This window comes from Netta rufina (genome assembly GCF_964035555.1).
Source record: "Netta rufina genome assembly, chromosome: 9".
In the NCBI taxonomy this organism is placed as follows: domain Eukaryota; kingdom Metazoa; phylum Chordata; class Aves; order Anseriformes; family Anatidae; genus Netta; species Netta rufina.
The window spans coordinates 3,154,040-3,180,546 of NC_140132.1; the positions used below are offsets into that span (position 1 = coordinate 3,154,040).

At 37.4% G+C, this 26,507-nt stretch overlaps 1 protein-coding gene across 1 annotated transcript; it reads right to left on the bottom strand.

Moving 5' to 3' along the window:
- Window positions 1–1,835: 1,835 nt before the first annotated feature.
- On the bottom strand, window positions 1,836–26,246 carry FBXO36 (F-box protein 36; the record flags this gene model as incomplete). The annotated part of the gene is given in 5 exon segments (XM_084292101.1): window positions 1,836–1,949; window positions 5,548–5,720; window positions 7,956–8,032; window positions 8,034–8,062; window positions 26,091–26,246. Coding segments are annotated over 5 exon segments (549 nt in total).
- Between the last annotated feature and the right edge of the window lie 261 nt (window positions 26,247–26,507).

Here is a 26,507-nt window from a genome sequence, read left to right on the forward strand (position 1 = left end):
AAAAAAAAAAAGTACCTGTTATACTTAAAGCTTCACTTTGCCTTTAGCTAAAATCAACTTTGCATATTATGTAATGAATAATATGTTGTTCACTTCTGATATCTGCAACATACCTTCTTATAGAAGTCCTTAATGGGTTGTAAAATGGGAATAAACATACATTACCCTAAAATTCACTTTCTGTTCATTTACTGATTAAGTTAATTTCTTAAACATGAAAATGAAGATTCCCCTGAAAAATGGTTGTTCTCATTTCTGATAACAGAAGGGACAGATACATGATTATTTAAAGAGGCAGGAAGGTGGGCACACAAATCAGAGTGAAATTAGGATTTTAAGTAATATTAACTCAGTCTATATTGGCTAGCATAGTTTCTGAACCTGAAACTGCCTAAATCTGTTTTGATGTCACAACTTAACAAAAAAGTAATTGGTGGTAAATTTACAGAAAGTGAGAATAAAGGGTCTGTTGCTTAGTAGCTCTGCTCACATACCATATTTCTTAAAGACATCTCTAAAGCAAAATTACCCTTTACAGTGTTTTATTACACAGAACAGAAATTTCATGAATACAGTATTTTATGCAGATCACAAAGTTTTGTCATTGTTCTGAAAGGAAATAGTCACAAGGAGCAAAGAATGCATTATTGGTGTAACGTGGAAATTTTCTACCTAAAGAACTATAATCATCAAATTCTTCAAGAATATTGATATGTAGTTGTAGGACAAAATAATGTATATATAAATTAACAAACATCTTGTAAGAACTAAAATGCAGCTTTATAAAGATATAAAAATATACAGAAACACTGTATTTATTTTTAATGAATTTACAGAATTCATATTTAATACTTGACATTTTTTAAAAAGTTGTAAATATACGCGTTTAAACACCCTTCAGATATTACACTTAAAATACTGCAATCACTGTTTTTAATGCTCAGATCTTAAGTCTAGTCAATGACAAATGGTGTCTTAATCGATCAGTACTTTCAGAGCAACAATATTTAGCCTCTTAATTAGTGAAGCTGATTGTTGTGGTAAGGCTATAATTCAGTAAAAACTGCTTTCAGTTTAAAGCACTCTTAACTAACCATCATTACAGTTTCATAAGATAGCAAATGTCTCCTATCAAGTATACAACTCCACCAATAGAAATCAAATACTTTTAGAAGTTGCTGCATCAGTAACATCAAGGAAAACTTCTGCCTCAAGGAAAAGGAAAAAAAGCATGATTTTGATGGATTGTGCAGGATGAGGAAGACAATTTGATTGATACGCTCGGTCACCGAAGAAATTTCTTCCTGTTGAAAAAATGATTATTTGCTTGAAAATTAGAAAAGAATTTAAAATATTTCAAAATACATCAAACTCTGGAACCAGCTACATGTTACTCACCCATAACCATTGAAAATTTACCATGGTGGACAGTAAAATCCTCAGCATTCACCATCCACTTTTGTAGGACAAAAAGATTGCTGACTTTCTGCCCTATTCTGTATAGGTAACGATACAGAACAAAATACGGAAGTCAGAAGGATGAAGTACAAAGGAACCACCACCTCTTCTACTAGTAGTATCTTACGACGCTGAGGATAATACGATTTCAGGATGTCTAACATGTTAAAGGTTGTATTATTTACATGTTGCTTCTAGTACGACGTGTTTTGTTGTTACTCTTTTAATCCTTTAATTAATCTGCTTTCTCTAATAAGGATGAAAAGTCAGTATATATGACCTGACAAGTAGCAAGCCCACACCTTACAATGGTTATGTCAATGAAAAATGCATCTTTACTCAGTTTCTTGGTTTTAAGCATCTTGTTTCTGCCTCCTTCAGAGCTGCAGCTGTAGCTGAATTCTGGTTGTGGAGAAAAAATGTTTCCAGCCCATTTCCAGTGCAAGATCTTTGATTTCAGGTGTAATCGTATCATACAAGTTCTCCACAATTTTTTTTATTTTTTTTTTTTTTTTTATCATTGTGTATTACTGTTACATGTCTAGTTGTAAGAGAAAGTAAAGACCTAAAATCATCATTTGGCTTATTCATTCCTAACTGATCATTTTATTTGCACAAAATGTGATCAGACAACACAGCCACCAAATACGGGGGTCACTCTCGGTGTAAGCTGCTTGCCTGCTGTCTTGGAAGACGCAGCATTAGGAACAACTCACAGTAATGTCAGCGGAAGTTTTGCCCAGTGCTATTGACGCAAGATATGACACTTCTGTGAAACATGTGGAGTTTCATTTGGTATGACATCGAAGGCCTCTCTAGCACACTACAAACAGGGCAGATGTAATGCCACAGACTTTCCTGGTATGTAATTCCTATGGTCCCACTGAAATCTGTTCAGCTGTAAGCTTACACTGAAAAATTTGGCAGGATGTAGAAGACAAATTGCAAATACAAACTTGTTTTATGGTAAGTAAAAGGAGCCAAATGCGTTTGTTCCTGGTCCTATTCACAATTGCATTTGGACTTATAACAGAAACACTCTTTCAGAAGCCTTAAGCAATTAAGGCCATTCCTCAGGAGATGTTTCCCCCTCTCAGAGTGCCTCCATAAACAGAATTGTGTGGAAATGTTACATTTTAAAGAGGCAGAAAAAATGACGTCCAGTGTTCTTTAAGTCCCTGCTTTCTTTCCCTAGCCGTTCTCCCGCTCCTGCAGAAGCAGCCGGCGCTCAGCCAGCAGCTCGGCCCAGCCGCCCCCCCCGGCGCCCCGCTCCTGTCAGCGCCCCCAGGGCCGGGCCGGCGATCGCGGCGCTGCCCCGGCTGCCGCCCGCGCCGGGCCCCGGGCTCCCCCTGGCGGGAGTAGCCGCCGGCAACCCGAGGCGGCCTGGCCCGGGGCCGGGGCCTGCAGGGCGGTGCTGCCCGCTCGGGCCGCCTGAGGTCCTCTACAAAATCAACCGAGCCTGAGCCCGAGCTTGCGCCGGGAGGCACTGAGAGGCCTCTGACAGCGCCTTTGGAAAACGCGGTCGGTGCCTGAGCGGCGGGGGCCAACGCAGGGCCTCCGTGCATCGTCTGTTTGAAATGCGCTGCTTCTGTGTCACTGGGGAGGAAGCGGTACCTAGAGGAAAGCGAAGGCCCTTCGAAATACAGATTGGGTACCCTGGAGAGCCGAATTTTTGCTAAACTACAGGGAGAGGAGAAACGGTGTCACGCTTTGGGTAACAAAGACCAGTGCTCAGCTCAGCCTGTGAGGGTGTCAGACGGGACGGGAGCGCGGAGCCTCTGACAGGCCTGGGGCTGGGACTGTCCCTCAACACCTCCCGTCCTCGGGGCTCAGCAGCAAGGCAGGACACCGGCAGGACACCCCGCGGCCAAAGGGGTCAGGACACAGCTGCTGCTGACAAACCCAAGGGTGGCACGGCAGCCAGCTTTTCCTTCCATCCTTCCTGTGGAGACAGCGTGCCTGCTGCAAAAGCCTCCAGATTTTTTCATTTTCCACCTTCCCTGCGCTTTTTGATTGTAGTAAAAATTTGATGTCTTTATGGTAGAGTACATGTAACTTTGGTATACTGTTTTCCCCCGTTTGAAAATCTGAACGTGCTATTTCATAATTCCATACAGAACAGCACACCAACCTGCACATAAATTGGTCTGGAATTAAAACATACCATTGGGACAAATTTTTATTTTTTTAAAAATACTGCTGAAATGAGGGAATCAGAGCATGCCATTACCACTTGTAATAGGTTATTTCTTTGTGCCAAAACTTTTACTATTATGCAAGTTAATACTTTTTAGGATTTTGGTAAGTTCCAGAACATCCAAGGCTTTGTGTTAAACTAATGAAAATTTTATGGCCCTCCACAGCACCTAATCCTACTCTACTACATGCTCTGCAATTGACAGATGTGTATTAATAAATAACATAACTTCCGTCCATTCTCTTCCTCTCCTTTAATCACTTTTATTGTCTCATCCTTTACTTGTTACCCAGTTGCAGAATCAACCCTTTTATCCTCACACTGAAGACGTGAATTCAGCAAGCTTATCTACCTCAATCTGTCCTTCATCTCTAAATTCATGACATGCACTCTATTCTTATCTCGACATTTTCTTCTGCACTGTCTGTACACTGCCTTGTATGTTTTGTGCTCACTTGCACTCACACTCAATAAACTCACACCCACTAAAGAACCTGTAATGTCTTTCCAGCCATACCATAGGAACAGCTGTACAGCCACAGCCTCTTGAACTATCAGCAGTCTTTCAGAGAATTTTTCTTGAGCCACATAGACTCTAAGTAATAAAAAGCCTGTGAGTAACCTCAGCCTGGCACAATTTGGAGTCTGTACTCTGTACCAGAGACATGTCCTGTTCTCCATACTAAAAGGTTAATCTGTCTCTCTGAAGCCTCCCCAGCTGTCACATCAGTTTCAAGATGACTAACCCTGTTTTATCTTCCTCCTAAGGTCTCACCATTACTTGTGCTTTCAGTAACTGTAAAACCCATAACTTGACAGGCTTCATTCTAGGTTCCTACAGCACCCCTGGGGATAAGAATCAAGTTATTTTTCTCTTTAATATGCTTAAATGCAATTTTGAGACATTCAGAGCTGCAAAAATAATCTTCCTAGATTGTGGCTCTAAATATATTATCTTTCCATTCTTCCAATTACCTGTTGCTGCACTGAGCAAGAAGTTGGAAAGAGTGACCTCTCAAAGACCATTCCAACCCAACCTATGTCGTCCTATGATTTTTCTCTTTTTCCACCAACAAATTGTTCCTCATTCTTTTGGGACTTCCAGGCTCTCTTCCCCTATTTGCTCTCCCTCATTCAGCATTGAGAGTCTACCTGTAGCTCCAATGAGCCAATAGTGACAACCTCTGTTGTTTGCCGTTCAAATTTCCAATTCAGCATGTTCGTACTATTTCCCATACTCTCCTGATACTTGGAAGTAGATTCCAAGCAAGCTAGCAAGCACAAAGTCATTTCTTTCTCCTCTTGCACCTCTTAAAGCTCCTTCATGCAAGGTCTACAAAACTCTTGAAAAAAATTCTCTTTCCTTGTGTTCCTGTATTTATTCAGAATTTTAGGTCTTTTGCTAAAGGTTTAAAATGTAAGCTCTCTAGCAATAGCAATAATTTGTTGTTTATTAATGAGTCTAGCATAAGGGAATCCTGGTCTGTGGTTCGAGTTCATAGACGCTATAGTGATACAAACCATAATACAAAGCATAGCTTTTACATTTCAAATACTCAATCCTGGAAATTGTGCATAACATCCAACCATGAGTTACAGCGATATTTCCTGGATTGTTGCATTCATTACATATAACAAAAAGCCTGCAGGATAAGTGCCATTTCTCTAACAGCCTAAGATCTAGTTTTCATTCTTCACGTTTAGTTGTTTGTGTACAGATGATTATTGCGTTGTCACAAACTTAAAGTAAAGTAGACAGATTGATGATTACGGTAATATGAGATGTAACAAAAACAACATACTGCAAAACAAGGCAAAAATTTTAAAAATTTATATATCTGTGTGTGTATGTGTACGTATATATATACATATTTATATATATATATATTTACCATTTCAAATCTGCATGAAACTTGAGAAAGTCTGGCAATATTTTCAAGTTCCAGAAAGGAAATGATGTCCAGGAGCAATGGGACAGGAAGCCGATCCAGGAAGTCGTATTTACCCCGGCAGAGATTGAGGACATGTTCCAGAACCTTGGCACCAAACAGTACAGTAATTTGAACTGTGATTAAAAAAAAATCCCAAGAGACAACAGATTTGTAAAAGCCTGAAATTTCTTCCCAATAATCTCACATTATTCACATAAACAATAATAATAATAAAAAAATCAGCTCTAATTTTTGCTTGTTTTCTAGAAAAAAGAGCACATAATATCTAAAAGTAAATATTAGAAATAGATAACATTTCCAATTCATATTGAGAGTTATCAGTATCTACAACTTATGCAGTAAAACGTGGCTATTAAAACAAAAGGGAAAAAAAAAAACAAAATCAATAACACCCCCCGTACATAGAGCAAACTCATTTCAACTGAGAAACATTAAAACAGCAGCAAAGCTGAACTGAAACTTGCCCAGATCCATTTTGCCCACTTGTCCACATAGATATGTATATATTTACATAAAATCTGTGCTATTTATGCAAGAGGATGTTACTAAAAGAACTGAAAAATTACTTTAGCTGCATGCTGTGGGGAAAATGATGGCTCTGACATGAGAAGTCCCTCCAGTTATGCTTCTTATCTTGCATAAAACCAGTAACATAAAATTGAAGACCATCATCCTCCATAGTGACATGACATTTTTTTGACTTATTCACATCGAGATCCAGTACAACACCAAATTCTTTTTCTATGGATCTGCTACTTAATGAGCTTCTTCCCATCCTGCATGCATACAGTTGATTATTTCTGCTTCAGTTTCTGCCTTGGAACTTGTTGTTTAGAACTTAACAGTTTCTTCAGATCGTTTATCTAATTTATCAACTTGCTTTGAAATAAATTTTAATAATGTGACATAGTTTGGCTATTTTAGAAATATATTTAGCTGTATTTATATTGACTTATATACGTGTATGCCAATTACTGTAGACCTAACAATGGAAGTTACTCCAGAACTCCAGGTTTTCTGTAAGATTTTTATCCTAAGAGTGCTGCATACTACTTGATGACTTGTACTCTTTGTTCATTCACCCAGAAATTTAGATCTCTCTTCTTTTGGCCTACACTACCACAAATTAATTTTCCTTCCTTATGTAAAACCATAATGAAAATCTAAGCATACACAAAATCTTGCTCTTATCTCTTGCTTTATTGAGATTATGAGATGAAATACGGTATCTTGAACTTCACTATCCAAAAAGAAAACAAAAATCAAAACAAAGATGGATATGTATAGTTGTATTACTACTTGATATAAGTTTACTAGACTGTGAATGTTCATTCTAGAATGTTTATTTCTTAAGTTTTCCATTGGATACTTCAAATGCTTGTATAGGATATTGATTAAATGTTCCATTTCCATGGGGTCTATTCTTCCTAACCCCACTAGAAATAATTTAAACTTAAAAAACAAAACAAAACAGATTTTCTCAAAATAAATAAATAAATAAATAAATAAATCTGTGAATACTCGGATGAGGAACAGGTTAACTCCCCTAGCAGGAGTCAAAAAGGAGCTGTAAAAATATCTGATTGTATGGAATGGCAACAGCTATGGTTGGAAATAATACCAATATGACAGTACAGCAGCTGAACAAAATAAAATATCTGTATTTTATGTTAAAATTTTACTAAAAACCAATGGGAAATCTCCATGCATAATTTTAAATGCAATTTTAGAAAAAGGAAGAAATAACTAAATGTTAGGAAGGAAGAACAGCTGTGGCTTTCAATACTTCCTATAGGATACAAAACCTCTGAATAATCCCATCAACAGAGACTTTTCTATTATCTTTCTGGTTTCCAGGCTTTGGAAAACAGCTCTATACATTTACATTTTGAGGTTTATTTAGTAGCATCCCCACCGCCTTTCTATATTTGGCTGTATATTCCTAAGCTCATCTAACACCCGTTGCACTCGGTGTAGAACAGCTTGGGAATCCATGTAGCTCAAGACATGGCCATATGAATAAGCATGCTGGCACAGAGCACTATAAGGAGCTACCTAGCTATTAACAATAAAAATGTTTCTTTCTGGCCTATTTTTGTTGCTAATATCTCTGTCATTTGTTCTTTAATGAAACTATCAGTGTTGCTAGGATTTATTCTGTATTTAAAGTTACTGTTATGTCTTTTTGTTTTTCTGCTCTTCCTCCATTAATCTATATTAATGAATTCACATACAAAAGCCTGTTAGCCAAAGCAATCACATCTTTCATTAAAGTTATTACAGATCCTTATTGCTAGATTATTCCATTATATGCCACAGCAAATTTGTAATTATTTTTATTATCTTACTATGAAGAGATGAATCACTCAAAAAATGCTCCTGGGATTCTTTAATTTCTCCAGGTTTTGACTCACAAAATTTATTCCAGAGAGATCATCCACCACCTGAAAATTACCTACAGCTGGGGAAGAAAAAGAAAAAAAAAGGCAAGAAGAAATGAATAAAGCTCCATGAGATAAATACTTTACTAGGATTCAGGATTCTAGTTATGTAATTATTTCTGCATTCCCCAAACAAAGTTATCATAAGGGATCAGGCCATGGTTTCATTAACAATGGCCTTACAACATGCTTCAAAGGAAAATAAATATCCTATAACGCATCTAGACAAGTGTGAAATGTTTTTACACACAAATAATTTTTTTCCAATCCCTGAATGCAAATTGCTTGTAGAAATTAGAACACCTTTAATGACATCTCAACCTGCAAAATGATGAATAATCTTTTTATTTTTCATTTAGTGGCAGAAATACAGTTGATCAGACATTAAATTAGGTCATTAAGTAGAAATACCCATTCAACTGTTCAAGCATTCAACAGTGACAGCATTAAAGGTTGAATTGTTGTTTTAACATTTTGTCAAAATTAACAGGATAGTTCAAGCGTCAGCACTCAAACTGCCTGAAAACTCAGGAAAAAGCTCTATAGAAGTACACATTTAACTCATGTTCTGGGAGTTAAAAAAGAAAAGATTACAAAGCTTTTTTTCTTTACAGAATACAGCTGAGACAAAAGATAGTATAATATACCTAGTGAATTATTTAGCCATGAAATGATGGAGAACAAGTGGCCCTGGATACCAGGAATTCTCCCCCAAGTTCTCTTCAAACATCACATATATGCTTGAACAGTGTCAGCTTTTAATATCTACTTTTGCTTTGTTGCTGTCACAGCTGGGTCTACAGGAAAGCGAAGTGTCTTCCTTCACGTAAGTTGCTTCCTTCACATAAGTTGCTGGAAAAGATCACGATACAAGACAGAAGTTGGACTCAGTTGCTGCTGTGGTAAAGTTGGAAAAAAAAAAAAAAGGTAGTCTTACTAGTATTAAATCTGTGTTATTTGCTTCCATTTGCTTGATACACGTCAGGATTTTACACTGGTATATGTATACATAGATTCCTGACATACTAAGTGATAAATTGTTTGTTTTATATACACCTATGCATGTTTTCTAATATACACATTGCTGATATTCCTATTTGTCAATCTGTAAATTCTTATTATTTTTTTCTACCGACATGTAGAAAAGGAAAATTAAAAGCAAGTGTTGGTTAAACTATCAATAAGCCACAGATGACTACTCACATTTACTGACCAAAGAATGCAGAGTTAAACTTTTCACTATAAATCTTAGACATAACAGTGGTCTATATCTAACATGAGATTTAATTTCAGAGCTCTCCACTATTTCAGTGTCAATATATAGAAATATTTTGAAAATAATTAAATATTTGTAACTCCCAATAAGTTGAATTCACTTTCATTATTAAACTTCCAAGTTAAAGCTCAGATTCCAGACTAGTCTGCCAAGGCAGGCCCACACAAATCATTTCTCTATTTTTTAAGTCTTGCTTCTATCCTGTTGATATCTCATATACAGTAACAGCCTAACATGTACTTTTGAGTATCAAATATAACCAGTTTTAACTCATCATTTTGATGTTTCTTGTGGATAGTGTATCATTATAGTGGTGAATTAGAATTAGTAAATCATCTTTCAGATAGTAACGACACAAAATAGCTTCAATTAACTCCCAGACTTATCAATGATATTCTGTAAAAATAACTCTTATTATGGGAATAGGAGAACAAACATCCTGCTCGGTTGCATAAGGTCATCCTATTTTACAATGACATGCACAACCTTTATTCTTTTACAATGAAACAGTTGCCTCTGAAGGAGAAAAATACATTTATCCAATCTGCATTTAAAATTTAGTATGAAAACATTTTAAAATAGCTAACATTTTTATAACATACACATACAGTATAGACTACAACTTTGCTAAAATAATGTCACTTAAGATACTAGCAGTAATATGAGACTTCAATGCAAACAGGGATTATGAACTGCTTGTCATTGCTTCAATGATGATCCTAGTACCTGGGAAGGCTTCAGAACTAGTACTTTTGTAGCCCTCCACAGGGATAACGACAGCAAACTACTGTACTGTACTTCCAAAAGCTCTTTTTATCTCTAGCTGTGTAGGAAGAATCAGCACGTGAGGCTACTTCCACGCTTATTTGTGGAAAACAGTAGGTGAGAACAAGGTCAGAACAAAACTGATACACAAATGGAGAAATAAAAGGCATCTTTCCTCACGTTCCTCAGCTTGCATACCCTTCAAAATGGTATGCAAGAAATAGGGAAGGATCATTGCTAAAGGAGAAAAGAAAACCATTTAACATGCTTTTTCTTCATCTTTTCTTTGTATTGTTGGAAGTGCCATTTATTTAAAAACAAGAAAAACAGAACTACCACCAAAACAGACAACCACCATTACAAATCATAGAATCATAGAATCATAGAATGTCCTGAGTTGGAAGGGACCCTTAAGGATCATCAAGTCCAACTCTTGACACCGCACAGGTCTACCCAAAAGTTCAGACCATGTGCCTAAGTGCACAGTCCAATCTCTTCTTAAATTCAGACAGGCTCGGTGCAGTGACCACTTCCCTGGGGAGCCTGTTCCAGTGTGCAACCACCCTCTCTGTGAAGAACCCCCTCCTGACGTCCAGCCTAAATTTCCCCTGCCTCAGCTTAACCCCGTTCCCGCGGGTCCTGTCACTGGTGTTAATGGAGAAAAGGTCTCCTGCCTCTCGACACCCCCTTACGAGGAAGTTGTAGACTGAACAAGCAAGCAAGCAAACTAAAAATCTAAGACCCCTTCCTGGAACAGAAATAGCAAGTGTAACTAAAAAAGAAAATAGTGCCTCTACCCCTAAACCACCTGCCAAAAATTATTAATGATGATGATACTTTTCAACTTCTGAACTTTAACACCTACTGACATTCTTGATTCATTTTCTGTATAACCTTATAGATTTAGCTATGCACTATGTGAGAAGTCTAATTCATTAAAGAAATCATGTTGCACAACAGATTACAATTTGTTATGATTTATTATAAAATACATTAATACTTTTCAGTCTAGGATGTATAGTGCAATAAAATTAAGTATACATAGCTAACAGATGCTTGCCTAAATTCTGCACTGGTGTTAACAAGACAAACTTTTCTAGGTAGTATATATATATTTTATTATTTTGTATGAGTATTTATACATAATATAGGTTTATATATATATAAGTGTACAATAAAGTATTTCATTCAAACAGAGAGAGAGAGAATAAACCATTAAATGAGATTTTAACTTCATAAAATCCAGCCATGAAATGGAACACTAAGTCAATACCTTTATAAATTAAATATGTCATATTTTTAAAGCAATTCCAGTAGATGTTCTAACGTTTACAAAACTTTATCGTACAATACTAAATTGAAAAGCATTTTAATACTGAAATATGCCAACACTTCAAAATTATAAAAATAAGTAGCTCAGTAATCTCTGATCTTTGTCACTGCTGTACTGAGGTGCACAGTGCTACACAACTATCTGTCAGAATAGGAACACCAGGCCAACACACAGAGGAAGAGAAAAGGCAAAATATTTAAGTAGTTACATAAACACCATGATGCATTTCTAGGCATTTTTTGATTCACAATAGATCAAGCCGTCAAAACCAGTATTCTATTAAAAAACTTCCTTATGTACACAGGACATAACTATAGTTACCTTGTTAATTTGCTGGCACATAGTTAATTCAAAGATAATATTGCATAATTTTGTAATGCTCATCAATTTTGCATAGATTAAAAAGAGGAAGGAATGGAAGGTATTACTAGTGCATCCTGGTTACCATGGACACATTTCATTCTTGATGTTATTTGGAGGCTCAAGTGTTAAAGCAACTGAATACCACATTGCTAACTCTGCTGACATTTCTTCATGAAAGAGATAAGAAGAAACAATGAGCAGAACCAAAACCAAAGAACAGCAGCACCCAACTGAGGCTTCGGGTAAAAAGTCTGAGCATTTTTTTTTAACTAATTAAAATATTTAAGTGATGAATTTACAACAAATTATTATGGAAATATCTATTGTCATAATTAATTTGGATAGTAGATTATTAGACGCATAGTGCTATTTACATTCTATGAAGAAAATATTTGTAGTTTGTCATATGGTAAGCCATCTTTTCAGGCCATTTTTCAGCCATCTTTTTCTTTTAAGGACTCAAACCTTCCCTTAATTTAATCTATATCTGAAGTTATAGAAATACAGACTCATATGATACAATGAGAAAGCTCAATGAGAAAGCTCAATGAGAAAGCTCTGGGTGATGCTGAAGAAAGCCAGTTGGTGTGAAATATGAAGTCCTGTTATAAAGGCACACAAATGGCGAACTCCCGCTCCCCCCCCGCCCCAAACATTTTTAGGATTTCAGAGTTCTTCAGACTCAGCTTTCTCCTTTGATTAACAAAACCAATAACTCAAAATTTCATTTCTCAGATTACAGGTTATATAGAGATTAATTATCCCCATTGTTCTCTTAAATTGTTCCAATTAAAAAAATTAAAATATTCATTGGAGGAGGAAGATGATTCCAGAAGCTAGGAAATAGTGCTTGGTGATCTAAAAGATCTAGATTCAATTATTTTCCTGTCCCAGATGAATGGCCTAAATACCCAAACTTTCATTTTAGTCATGTATTTGTCACTGCAATCCATCCAAATTCTTATTTCCCCATGCAGTGAGGGAGCCACGGGTCCTAAAAAAAAAACACAAAAAACAAAAACCATTTGCATTCTCAGTTAGTGACTTCTCTCTATATCTTAGAAACTCACAGCTAAACCAACATGACAGTATTCCTAGATCTTTTGCTAGAGTAAATACAAAGAGAGTCTGAACTGAAGTAAGTTTTTGAGATAAAAAGATCACTGAATAGCTAAGTTTGGATGGACTTCTGGAGATACTTAGCTCACCCCACTCTACTAAAATCTAGCTTGCTCAGCAGTGCCCAGCTGGGTTTTGAACATCTCCAAAGGATGGACAGTTCAGATCTTCAATTCAATTCAAAACAGGGCAACCTCTTCCACTATCTGACTATACCCACAGTAATAAATTGAAACACAAGAAATTTCACTGAAAGATAAGAAAGAACTTTGTTCCCATTGCCTCTTGTCCTGTCACTGGAAACCAGTGAGAAGAGTGATGTTCTGTCTTCTTTCTTCCCTCCCATCAGCTGCCTGTACACAGTGCTCAGGCCCCTCCGAGCCTTGTCTTCTATGTGCTAAAGAACTCCTACTGGCTCAGTCTCTGTATGACAGATACTTCGATCTCTTAATCATCTTAGTAGCACTCCAGAATGTCCATGTCTGTCCTGTACCACGAAGCTCTGAACTGGGTATGCTGCTCCAGAAGTGGTCTCCCCAGTGCTGAGTAGAGGGCAAGGACCACCTCCCTCGACCTACAGGGAATGCTCTTCCTAATGCAGCCCTCTGTGCTGCAAAGTTACACTGCTGCCTTGTGGTCATCATTACCCTAAGGACCTTTTCTGCAGGGCTGCTCTTCAGCCAGGCAATCACCAGCCTCACTGAGGCGTGTGGTTATGCTTCTCTCTCCCATTGTTGAATTTCAGCAGATCCTCATCAGCCCATGAAACCAATATCTCAAGGTCCTTCCAAATGGTGTGGCACACCATTTGTGGTGTGGATCCACCTGGCACATCAGCCACTCCTCCTGCTTTCTATCTTCCACAAACTTGCTCAAGGTGCACTGTCTGATTATCCAGGTCATTAATGAAGAGTAAGCTAGATTGGCCCCAGTCAGTTTTGCCCTCTAGCTACACTACTACTGAATGGTCAAAAGCTTTCCACTATTCCAAGTGATTAACTTTATCGTTGTGTGCCTCAGCAAGTGTTTGAGGCCCCTTTTGGTCTCCATAGTAAATGAAAGATGTTCTGAATGTCGGCCTTGCTGTATGGAGCTTTTTGGCAACTGTGATCACCTGAGGACACTTACCTGAAAATCCAAATTTTTGCCTGACCATGCTTCTGTAATATGTAGAGATAAGGTAAATGTTCAGCTGGCTATTTCATTCCCTTGTAAATATAAGAATATGAAGGTAAAGCAAAAATTACTGCTTGCACTAAACTATTAGCTACACAGCACACAATTCACCAGTACTATTCTGAAAGTGACTAATGCTCACATCTGATTACATCATTTGTTCATTCACCAACGAAAATTGTAATGATAGAAGACTACTTAACACGCCGTCACTCTAGATCTCCGTCTCCTTAGTTATTCTGATGTTACAGAGTTTAAAAACTGGAATTATGTTTTAATGAACATACTGGTGAATCTTGTAAGAGGCTGACAGAAAAAAAACGAGACCTGTAAGAGGAAAATATTAAGAAGACTTTCTCAATTTAGTGATATTTAACTCTACTTTTCCCAATGGATATCACTGTGAAAACAGTTGTAACTGATGGGGACAAAATATACTAAGTTAAACAACCTCAGCAGCAAGACCAGCCTCCCTCATAACTACACTACTTTAATAGAAAAACTTAGCACGTTCACTAATTAAAGTAAGTCTCCAACTGTGCTAGGCTGGTGAGCAAGCAAGCTTTTATTGCTGCTATAGTCACTTTGTAAAAATTTTTACTTTCTGACTGGTTACTCAAGGACAATGTCCCCACTTGTCTTCTGACTAATTAAGCAGTGTAAGTATTGCTACTTGTATGTATTTATGCCTTCTGCCATTTATAACAGGTTTCTATTAAAAATGTCAGTACTCTAGTTCCAGACAGTAATCAATAAACAGAAGTGCGCATAAATATGGATTTTAGTATTTGCATAAGAAAAGTAGTTCTTGTAAGCTAGCAACAATTTAAAGATAAGACTGGTTGATGCAGATTAAACGACCACCTTTAACCATTATTTCTTCTTAATATATTTGAATTCACATGTAATGAAACTCCTCCATTTATTGAAATACATTGAATAAATTCAAGTGAAAACCAGAACATTGACATAACATATATAAATAAGAACAAAAAGTGATCTACATCTGCATGCAACAGTGCAAGCATTCAGCAAACTGGAATTAAACCAAATACATGCACAGATGCCATTCCGCATTTCATGCATGCATAGTATGAAATCAAATAGGTATGAGTTGACACCTGTTACATATAGGAAATTGGATGCTTTTGATGTTCTGGCAAATTATTACCCATTTTGCAAATTTAAAGTAGGGTTTATAACACCAGTGCTCCATTTGACAATTGCTACAAAAGTCTGTTTGCATTTGCTATAGTCCAGGAAGTTATACAGATTACTGTTTTGTTGCCTAAACTGATAGGATCACAGCGTACAGGATAGTAGTTTCCTTCTCACGCCCACTCAGTAGCAACAAAAACCACCCCAAAATCAAGTCTCTCTGGCACTTATCAGATATAGTATAGTTTTCCAGTTTTCTATCACATGTCCTGTTCATCTATACCAAGGATTTTCAAGTGTTAAACCTAATGTGCTGTGCTACAGAGATCTATAAAGGAAAGAAAAACAAAACCAAGAACTTTCTCAAACTATCACATTGGAATTTTGAACAACTTGAAACTATGGATTCGACTCAGTATCACAATAGTTATTAATATATTAGCAATGTAAAAAAAAGTTGGTATGATTTTGTCAGTGATAATGCTACCAAAATTCTGTATCAAGTAAATAATACAGTAATTCAGATTTTAATATTGATCTTCATAATGGATTCACCATTGAATTTGTGTATACATACTTCCATGGCCTCTGAGAAATCTTCTTCTTCCTAATTCATTCATGCAAGTATTTGTGAGTAGCATTTTGGTGGTGCATTATCACTGCTTTGTTCTCATTGTACTTCTACCAGTGGAGATATTTTTCCAGATTACAGCAATTAAAGGTGAGCAAGCTTATAATTTAAGATATAAATCATAAAGGAGTATAAGTAATGTAATAGTTAGAGGCAATGCAATTCCACATCCCTTCCTCCCCTACTTCTGCTTTTGTTTTGGAGGGGAAAAAAATATTACCATTAATAGCAAGGAAATATAAAAACAATTTAGTTACCAAACAAAATAAAGCAGTGATGGCAGTAGAGTAAAGCCTTAAGAGACAACAGCATATGGAAGGAAAGATGACTTCCTGGTGTAAAAGCAAGCAGTTTTGTGAGTTGCTATTAACAAATATTTTGAGTGGATGGAGAAGAAGAGAAAAGAAATGTCACGATTCCAAAATGTCATGTGTAGCAACTACAAAGCTGTTATTTTTTCCTCCACTTTACTCATCTATTCAAAAACATCAAGCCACTTCAGATAAGGAATTAGGGTTGTGCATGTTTATGAGTGCCAAAGGCTGCCACTTACAGCATCCATAACACATTTTAGTAAAATACAGAAGAATCAGAGAATGGCTTGGGTTGGAAGGGACCTTAAAGATCATCTAGTTCCAACCCCCCTGCCACAGGCAGGGACGCCACCTACTAGATCAGGTAGAAAGAGGTAATAAAAAGCTGGAAGGAAGAGGTAATAATAGAAATATAATAGAAGGAAGAGGTAATAAAAAGCTTGGATTTTTATTTATTTATTTTTTCAGAGAATGCAGAGGGTAAGTCTGTACAAGAAATCTGCTGCCTTGATACTGTCTTTTTCCCTCCCCCCAGTTACATTCCTCTTTTATTCCTATATTAGTATTTTTCCTCATCCATTTTCCCTGAACTTGCAGGGAAATTAATAAATAAAACAATAATAAAAAATAAAAAAAAATACTCAAAAAAGCACAAACACAAAACACAGATGCTTACAGCACAGATGCATTGGAGGCCAACTTACTCCCTCATACAGACCTGTGCACATGGATCAGGGGAAACAATACAAAACCAGGACAATGACAGATGAAAAAAAAAAAAAAGGGGGGAGGGGGTATGTGGTGAGAGGAAAGCAACACTATCAGAGGGAATAAAGAATGACTCTCGAGGATCAGAGTCTGCAATTATGAGCATACTTGCCATTTATTAACGTGATTAAACAGGCAGACCTAGATAAGACCACCACAAAGAGATTATTCCACTATTTAACAGAACAAAGGATGCTAGCTAAGTGTGAGACATAACATTCCTTTCCAGATGGATAAGGCACTGACAGGTTTTATTTGAAGCAGTTTCTTTCAGTTTCCTCCTTCTTACTTCAGTTTCAAGGTCTCCTTGTTAAATTTCAGGTCTAGTCTATGCTTTAAATTTTGCACTTTTCTTCCTCCTCCCCTTTCCCCCCATTCCATTAGAGTAAGGAGCCAAATAATGGAACCGTTGGACTCCCTGCTTTGTGTATAAAAGTCCTGGAGTACAGCAGTGTTACAATGTAAAGTCCTTTTCCAGGGAATCTGCATCTCCTGTAGCAGTCTGTGAATATAACTGGCAATCCTTTTTATTACAGATGAAGTCTTAGTTCAGCCATCTCATTACTCCCTTCTCAGATATTTATCATCCTGAATTGTACATCTGCAATCAGTCTCACCTACTCTCTGCTGAAAATTGCCTTCCTACGTTATATGGCCAGCTCACTTTCAGCACCATCTCTTACTCTAAACTCTGAGAAACACTTATTGCATTGGCCCCCGAAATCCCATCACACTTTTTAAGAACAAACGCTCTCAGCGTGGTTTTCAAGGTTCCCTTGCTGTCTATTTACATCTTTAATTCCATCCGATCAAATGACAGGGTCACTAAAGAATCCATCACATTGTGCAAGTGTTCTGATATACTTGATTACTACCTGTGTCTCTGGTTTTCCATAAACAGGTGTGACAAATATGCTCTTTTTCTCAATTATCAACTCAGCACCAAAGGTAGGATCTGTTTCTTCAAGCACTGATTTTGTTCAGTCCAACTCTATTTATTATTATTTTTAACATGAAATTGACACTTACTACCTGTAGCTTTCAGAGTTATTGGAAATTGCATAGAAAGGAATTATTGCACAATTCAGCTTCAGCACCAACTTAGCTCACGCTGAAATCTATCCTTTCATTATCAGTTGCCACGATAAGTTGATATGTATGTATATTAAAAACATACATTGCATTTCCTGCCAGAAGTATCTGCCTGCTCTTTTGATACTTCCCAGCCACACAGCTTCTCTTGCCTGCAGTCCCCATCTGTTGCCATTCCTTTCACTGTATTGTTCACTGTCATCCTATTATGCTATTTAGAACTCTGACTTCAGACACTATTTTAGGTTTCAGCTTCTATGACATTATTTTGCCTTTTTCAACACATGACTAATAATTTCACTGTGCACTGACTTCTAGTGCTTTCCTATGGGTACTACAATTCTCCAGAAAACATATCTAATTCAGGTTTCATCCAGCAAATGACATTTACACTGGTTGTGCCCACTGCACAATTTTAATTTAATTTATTAAAACCCATACATAAGCTGCAGGCACTTTTACTTTGGTTCAACTTAGACTATTTTCTGTTTAACATAAATTGATCTAGTCTATGTCCAACCAAAATCAAATAGGCCTTTACAATAATTGACCACAGAACAATTTAGACCAACTTCAAGTTTGTTTAACGAAGTTACATTGGTGCATCTTTAGAAGAGACTTTGCATAGCCTAGCACACTCAGATGAAACCCTAATCCTGCTCTAGCTTTGCCTATCACTCTCCTTTCTTTCTTTTTTCCTTTCCTTGAACACATTACTGTTTTTTGTTTGTTTGTTTGTTTGTTTGTTTTAATTCATTTTTAATTCTAAATGAGCAAAGTATAAATATATGGTACACCTAGTCAAGTAAACATATCTGATAGTTTTTCATGATGAATGTCCCTGTGCACATGTGAAATGCAATAAAGCAAATTGTTCTTGGTTAATAAAAGCAACAGAAGAAATAATTATCTCCCTAACTTGAAGCAGGAGTTACCACAAAGGTACAGAAGTAGAATTATTCCTGAAGTTTCCCAAAGCAGAGAGCAACAAAGATGCTAGATATACTACCTTAAGTAAGGCGAGTGAAGAACATAACTAAAATCTTCTCCAGAAGAAAAATCACTGACAATAATGAGCATGTAAACAGACACTCAAGTACAGTAGGAAACGTTTACTTAATTAAGCAGAAGACACTGGTGCATGCTTACCTTGAGAAACTATTACACCCTCATAACCTGAAAATCATTCTTAGTAGGTAGAACTAGATTGAGAATGGTATCGTTGAAGACAGCCACAAATATTAAAGCCATACTTAAAACTTCAAACAAAACGAGAGCTTAAACACTGCAATTCAGTATGGTACTGCTATTCAGTGTGGTACTGCTATTCATGTACTAAGACTAGTTACAAGGGGACAAAAGGTAGCTTAAAGCTCACCTTTATGCCTTCCAGTGAAATAGAAAGTCAAGTTAGTAGCATATAATGATAAGAGAAGTAATTACTTTAGCATACTTTAGTTGAAATTGAAAGAATATTCCACCATATCTTGAAACCAGAGCTCAACCACTATTATACATAATTTTATAAGCTCATATGACAGTACTGAACTATTGTAGGTTCACAAACAAGTATTTGTCACATGGGAAGCTCAGTTAAAGATTTAATATCAATTATATCTCTAATTTCAAGTACCTAGGTGAATTTCTCATAGGGCTGGGCATTCGGTAATATTTGTTGGGGGAAAAAATAATGAGAGAATTGAGTCTTTGGGGAAGAAAAAACCCACATATACTGTTGTATCTGATACCTTTTGCAGGAAAACCTTGATCCTCCAATAAGGAAAGCCCTGAAATGCAACACATTAGAAACTGCATTTCAGTTTCTGAAAGTCAAAATTTTCCTACATCGGTTGTGTTTTTGTGCTGGATTACAAACTTAATATTGCAGCATGACCAAAGAATTCCCAAATCTTCCCCCAAACAGCATGGATAAGATCTAACAATTGTGTACAGCTAGAGGCGGCAGATTATGGAAGAAGTAAAATACTATCAGGCATCCAAACTGTAAAACAACATCACAACATCACTAGACCAACATATTTAGTTTTGGACAAACCCACCCAATAGCAATATTTGCGTTTTTCCAATAAAGCATTATTTCCCCACAGGAACTATTTCCATTTTTCAAGCAACTCTACAGGAGATTTCCCTATGTATTTTATGCTTAACAAACATTCTCCTGGTAATAATTGCTTAATACTGTGTGAAACCATTACCATGGAAGAGTTTGATTATTTTGGAAATAGACTTTTTCAACATAATGGAGCACTTCCTGAGCTGATACAAAATGGCTTCCTCCTGCTGAAGTGAAGGAACTGTGCTTCAAACTATTCTAATTTAAGACATGTTGATAATTTGATGTAAATTAAGTCCTCTAAGTCATTACAAAACTATCTTGTTTAAGTGACCCTATAGAGAATTTGGTGCACTCTGGTTCATCGAGAACTCAAATTTTCAGTTTTACATCTCAAGGAAAAGACGCGACTACCATTGGTCTGGGTAGGCAATAGCTGGTACAGCATCCCTCAGGTTTGAAATTCAAATAAAATAGTACAAGTTGGAAAAATGTTCATCAGCTACAGATCTTTACTTAAGAAATTAGATTTATCTTAAAAAAAAAATGTTTCATGTGATATTACAGTAATTAAGCTGAAATTAATTTCATAACATCTGTTAATTTTTTTTTCCCTGATCCATCTGGCTTAAACATTTCACATGGCATCTTCTGTTAATCAAATAGGTTATTTATCAAGTGTCATCATTAAGACTTACAAACAAGCCCAAGATACAAAGGCAACGTTTAGTTAACTGTACAGTACCATTTTCAAAATGGAGGAACTATACTTGCAGCTTGCAACAGAGGCTCAGACCACTCATAACTTCTTAAAAACAACCAGTCCATAACCAGTAAATCAGTCACTTAGTAATGTCTCCTAACACTGAGAATTTATTGACAACACTAAGATTTTTTGGTTTGTTTTGGGGTTTATATAGAAATGACAAACATTCAAGTTGTTCACTGAAAAATCATTTTTTAATGATGTTTGAGATTAAGTGCTGTAGGATGGATTTCTTTTTTTTTTTTTTTTCCAATTTACAACTACAAATGCCAGAAAACTTAGTTTTCTGAAATGAAAACAGTTAGGTACAGGATTGTTGCTTTCTGCAAATACTGTGGTATTCTCAAAATCCAAAATAATACTCTCTGCTCAAAATTTATCAATTTAATCAGAAACTGATTTAAGATGTAAAAGAGAACAATAGACAGTAGGAGCAACAACAGATAAAGAACAAGAATGGTCCCCAGGAGCATTTGCCAAGTTACTTACATTATTTGTTCATGTTCTGTATATATTTGTTATAAAAAGTAGCTGCTGATCTCTGACCATATATATAAATCTGCAGTTACATGTTCAATAAAATTCAGTAGTCCTGTTACACAAGCAAATCATATATAGAACATTGCACAAAACAGTAATTTTGTATGCATCTGATGCCTTTCTTTTACAGTAAGCAACTAAAAATTTTAAAACATAAAATGCTTTGATTAGCGCTGGATTCATTAAATAGTGACAGATGCTAGTATTAATTACGCATTGAGTGGATCATTTTCCTATTACATTTCTTTTGTTACCAGCTTCATCTTTCTAGTTATCAGCCTGTCCTGTAAGCAGATTAAGCAGACTTTTTTTTCCTCCCTTCTTTTTTTGATGTCTATTGCTTGTTTGATCAAAACGAGTGACCGACCTTTTCTATACTATCCCACCATCTGGATTCCCCTCTTGCACTTTTCAAAGCCTGTACTTATAATCTGAAAGACAATTTATCAGAAATTTTATTTTGAAAGGTTGTTTGTGTGGTTATCTCAAGTCATTTTACGTTCCATGTTGTAAGCCCTATGATTTACTGCCTGCTTCATAAAAACAGATAATGTCTATTGTTGCTTGTGACAAACGTTGCCAAATTATAACTGGCATATCAAATATTAATTTGGCATTTCAAGAATGATTGAAGAACACGTACAATGAAAGGTAGCTGGAAAAGCATATGTTAAACAAGTTGCCATCTTTGTTGGCAGCCTCAAGCCAAAAAAAATAAATTCCCATTATATGTAACATTATACACACAAAACGAACTATCCACTATTCCCATAAATTGTACAAGGATTCCCAATACACACAAGGATTTTATGGCCAAACATGTTTTCTAGTTAGTACATTTTTCCTGACATGTACACCAACCTCTCCATAACAAACCAAAGCACTGCTGGAAAAAAAAAAAAAAAAAAAAAAAAAACAAAAAAAGAAATTGAAAGTACAAATGGCAAAGTCGTTCATTTACAAATAATTTCTGCAATAAACCAAAAGATTATGAATTGGAAGATGGCAGTGGAGAAGATAGATGTTGGAATAGTAATTGATCAAGGGATAATTGAGTCAGTAAAGTGATTTTGGTAGAGAAAGTTAAATACAATGCTAAAATTTAAATTACACAGAATTTTCCAGAAGAAAAAGGGAAGTAAAAATACCTTTGCACTAGGCTCTCATAAGACTCACTGTTTAAAACAAAAGTTCAAATGGTAAGAAACACAGAGAAAAGATACTACAGTGATCAGGAAGTATAGTCTATTTTGTGATTGGAAACTGAAAAAAAAAAAAGAAGAGCATATTTATTAAAAATAATTGAAACATATACATACATGAACACGTATATATACAGAACATTGTTATCCACATATAATGGCATTATTTATGCTAAAGGACATTCACATAAAAATTAAACTGTAAATTAGCGTGTATAACCGCATTTTCTGCCATTAAAGAAGTATTGATCTGGAGCAGTTGTTCTGTCTGAAGCAGCAAGGCAAAAAGAAGCATCACCACCTTTGAAATACATCAAGCCCCATGTATGCTGTGAGGTTCTGTTCCATGGCTAGATGAAACAGTGTGCAGTAGGACTCAGTGGCTTGAGAAGTCTCCTTCAGTCTTCTGTTTCTGCAACTAAACTGGTAGATGCCCATGCAGGAAGAACACCTGGGATAGTTACCCTGCATTTGTGAAATTATGATTAAAGCCTTAAAATAACTATTTGAAAAAAAAAAAAGAATCTTTTCACCACTGGTTCACAAGATTTCTTCTACACAACCCCGTTGAGCTGTATTCTGTGAATACTCATTTACACACCTGAACTTCTATACAGCTTTTATACAGTCTACTTTTAGAACTGTGTGCAATGAGTTACAAGGCTCCTCCTTCAGCTTCCTCCTTCAAGTATTTTATGCAGAAACTATTTGGCAATCTTCCCCTGTCAGTTTCTCAATGGAACAGCATACTTCCTAGTGAGTAATCGATACCTTTGTTTAAGAAGTCCTGATTAATGCCTCTATATTTAAAATATAAATTGTAATTGAAATTGAATTTGGATCTGAAATGGAAGCTGTTTCTTGCTGCAAAAGATAAAGTTAGCATCAGAGTCTCCTGGTCACATTTGGGCTGCAAATACATCCATGCAGATGAGAGGGTATATTTCCAGCTAATTTTTCCAACTACTGTTGCACACTTGATTAGTTAAAACAATTCAGAGTATCCTCTGCTTTTGTCTGGTTCCTATTCTCCTACCTTGCTTGCTTGCAGCAGGCCTTGCCTTCCTTTCTCCAGGTGTCCTACTTTCTCTAGATTTAGTAATAAATTAAATTAGCAATAAATGTTTTCTGACTTATTTTTGCAGTAATAAAATAATTTATGTGCTTACAGCAGATGTGTACCCTTGTAGTATCACACCTTTGGGACTTCTTTGTCCTGCTTTGTCCTCTGCCTTTTAATATTATCCTATACATAGACTCAGCAAACTTCTGCGCGTATGCTTATCTCTGCTCTTAGAGACATCCTTTCTTTTAGTCTCTAGCAATTCCAATTCATTTATGGTTTGTCATACAATATACAATAACTTGGGCCTACTGTATTGATCATGAGACAGCAGTCGACTTCAAAAACGCCTTCTGGAGAACATTCCTGTTTTGGAAAACATCCCCATCTCCAGGCTGCATCATGGAAAAAAGATTTCAATTGCCTAGAGTGAAGGGAAAAAGCTAAACAAAACACGCTGACTTTCCACAGGCTTCTCTGAACAGAAAGCATGCTGCAATGCACTGGCTTCTTCCTCAGGTGCGATTTCCTCGTCCAGCTGAGATTTTTGTCTTAGTAGTTTCTTAAAAGTTTTTGCATTTGCACAGGATTTCTGATTCTACTATAGTTTGACTTGTAGTCATGGTCAGGCTTTCAGGGTATCAGCTAACTAACACGTATATACACTCCATAGCTGTATAAACCATTCCCAGTAAATCAGGAACTTCATCCTGGAAGAGCCGAATTTACTGCTCATGTAAGGCCCAAGAAGCCAATTCAAAGTAGAAACACACTCACAGAAATACAGGAGCCTTCATACAAATTCACCATCCAGTTACTTTTTTTTTTTTTTTTTTTTTTTAAAAAACAACAAACAATGCACCATTTTGAAACCACTGACTTTGAATAATGGCACTATTCAAAGCAGCAAACTTCAGCATTCATGTAACTATGTGCAAGGTTGTAGCCTTACACCGCATGATCTTTCAGGCACTGGCGATCATTTATTAGGAGAACTGCTGAATAGCATACTGGAAACATGAACCAGTACCTGGGCCTCCCAGATGCTACCACAATACAGCTCAACATGCTTTATGTGACCCGTAACTTGGCACTTCAGCGATGCACACACCTTGAATTCCTATTTTTCTCACAGGCCTCTTCTCCGGAGGCTCCACAGCCTTCAGAAAGGCTAACTAGCAACCTAACTTTTACGTATATAGCAGTTAAAACTGGAGAGATTACTATGTGAAGTTAGTTCTTTTCAACAATAGGTAATTGAAATGTGATTGAATTTGGAAGTTTTGCTGGAATTAGATACGTTAGCTCCAGAGGATACAATGATATGTCCAAGTACTTATATTCACTACATTATACTCAAATGAGCTTACTGTACTAAAATCAAATGCAAGTTTTTCAAATCACCAAAACCAACTAGTTTTCAATGACGCCAACTTCCTGATAATGCTTTTGTGCAATAAACACTTACAAAATAGTTGTTGTGTACTTCCACTGACTGTTGGCTTCTTGCACAGCTTACCATAACAGACTTCAGTTTAAGGATATACTTGGGCAACTGAAACCAAAACCAGACATCTGAAGTATTTCACAGGAAGCCTATAAGAGAACTGAAAAACTCTAGATAATATAAGAAACATCTTATTTTTATTATCTGGGTGCAAAAACAATCGTTAAACAGCCCGTAACACTCAACTGATATTCCACAAAGAAGCAGAGCACAGACGCGATTCCCATGAGGTCCACGGGAGAGGCCCCTTACAAGACCTCAGCTCTGGAACAACGCACACTTCTCTGCTGTCGCGCAGTGCCGTAACTGCTCAGTTCTGGTGGAACTCAAAGCTCCCCAAGGTTGCCCTGCAGAGCCATACCTGAAAGAAAGTTTTGGAGGAGATTGAAATAAACGCTGCTTCTGAAACCATTAAAGGCATTGGTGATTTAAGAAATCTTGGCACAAGAGAAACCAAGAGGAGCATACAAAATACAAAACACAGGTCATTTGGAACGGCAGCTTAGCTTCAGTTTCCCACCTCTCCCTACATTTAATTTCTGCATTGCCAACCTAAGGGTTCCCTCACCCCTCGATGGGAGGTTCTCTGTCTTCATTTAGATCTTCTATTCCCATTCTTCATTTAGATCTTCTATGTGCATTTTTTTCTCAACCATAGTAGTTACTCTGAGAGCACAGCTAAGCTATTTTTTTTTTTTTTTAAGAACACTGCGCTGTTATTTAAGGATTTGTTGCTTGCTTGTTTATTTTCCACGTCAGTATCTCATTTATCCGCGACGCAGCTTCGCAGCGTTAGTCTGCTTCCAGGTGACGGAATCACAGACGCACACAAACTTTTCCCGGCTGCCAAGCCTCTGGGGGCATTCCCCCCTCTCAGCCCCCCCCCGCTGCCTACCCAGCCCCCTTCCCGTGGGCTCAGGACGCCGCGGGCAGCCCCCAGCCCCCAGCCCCGGCTCCCCTCCCGCACGGGCGCTCCCGGGAACGGGGGGGGAACCACCCCCGGGCCGGGCGGCAGCGCCGCCATCTTGGGACGCCGGCAGGCGGTGCCCATGGCAACCAGGAAGAGGCGGACGGCGCGCGGGGTCACCGCCGGCCCGGCCCCCTCTTAAAGGCGCAGGCCCACCCCCGCCGCCGCGCCCGCCCGGGGTCCCGTCCGCCTTCCCCCCCCCCCCCCCCGCCACACCGCGCCGCGCTCCCCCCGCCGCCCCCCGCCCGCCCTCATCGCCCCCCGCCGCGAGGGGAGGCCCCGAGCGGGCCGCGGGGCGCCGACCCCGGCGGAGGGATACGCCTGGCCGAACGGCGGCGCGCAGGC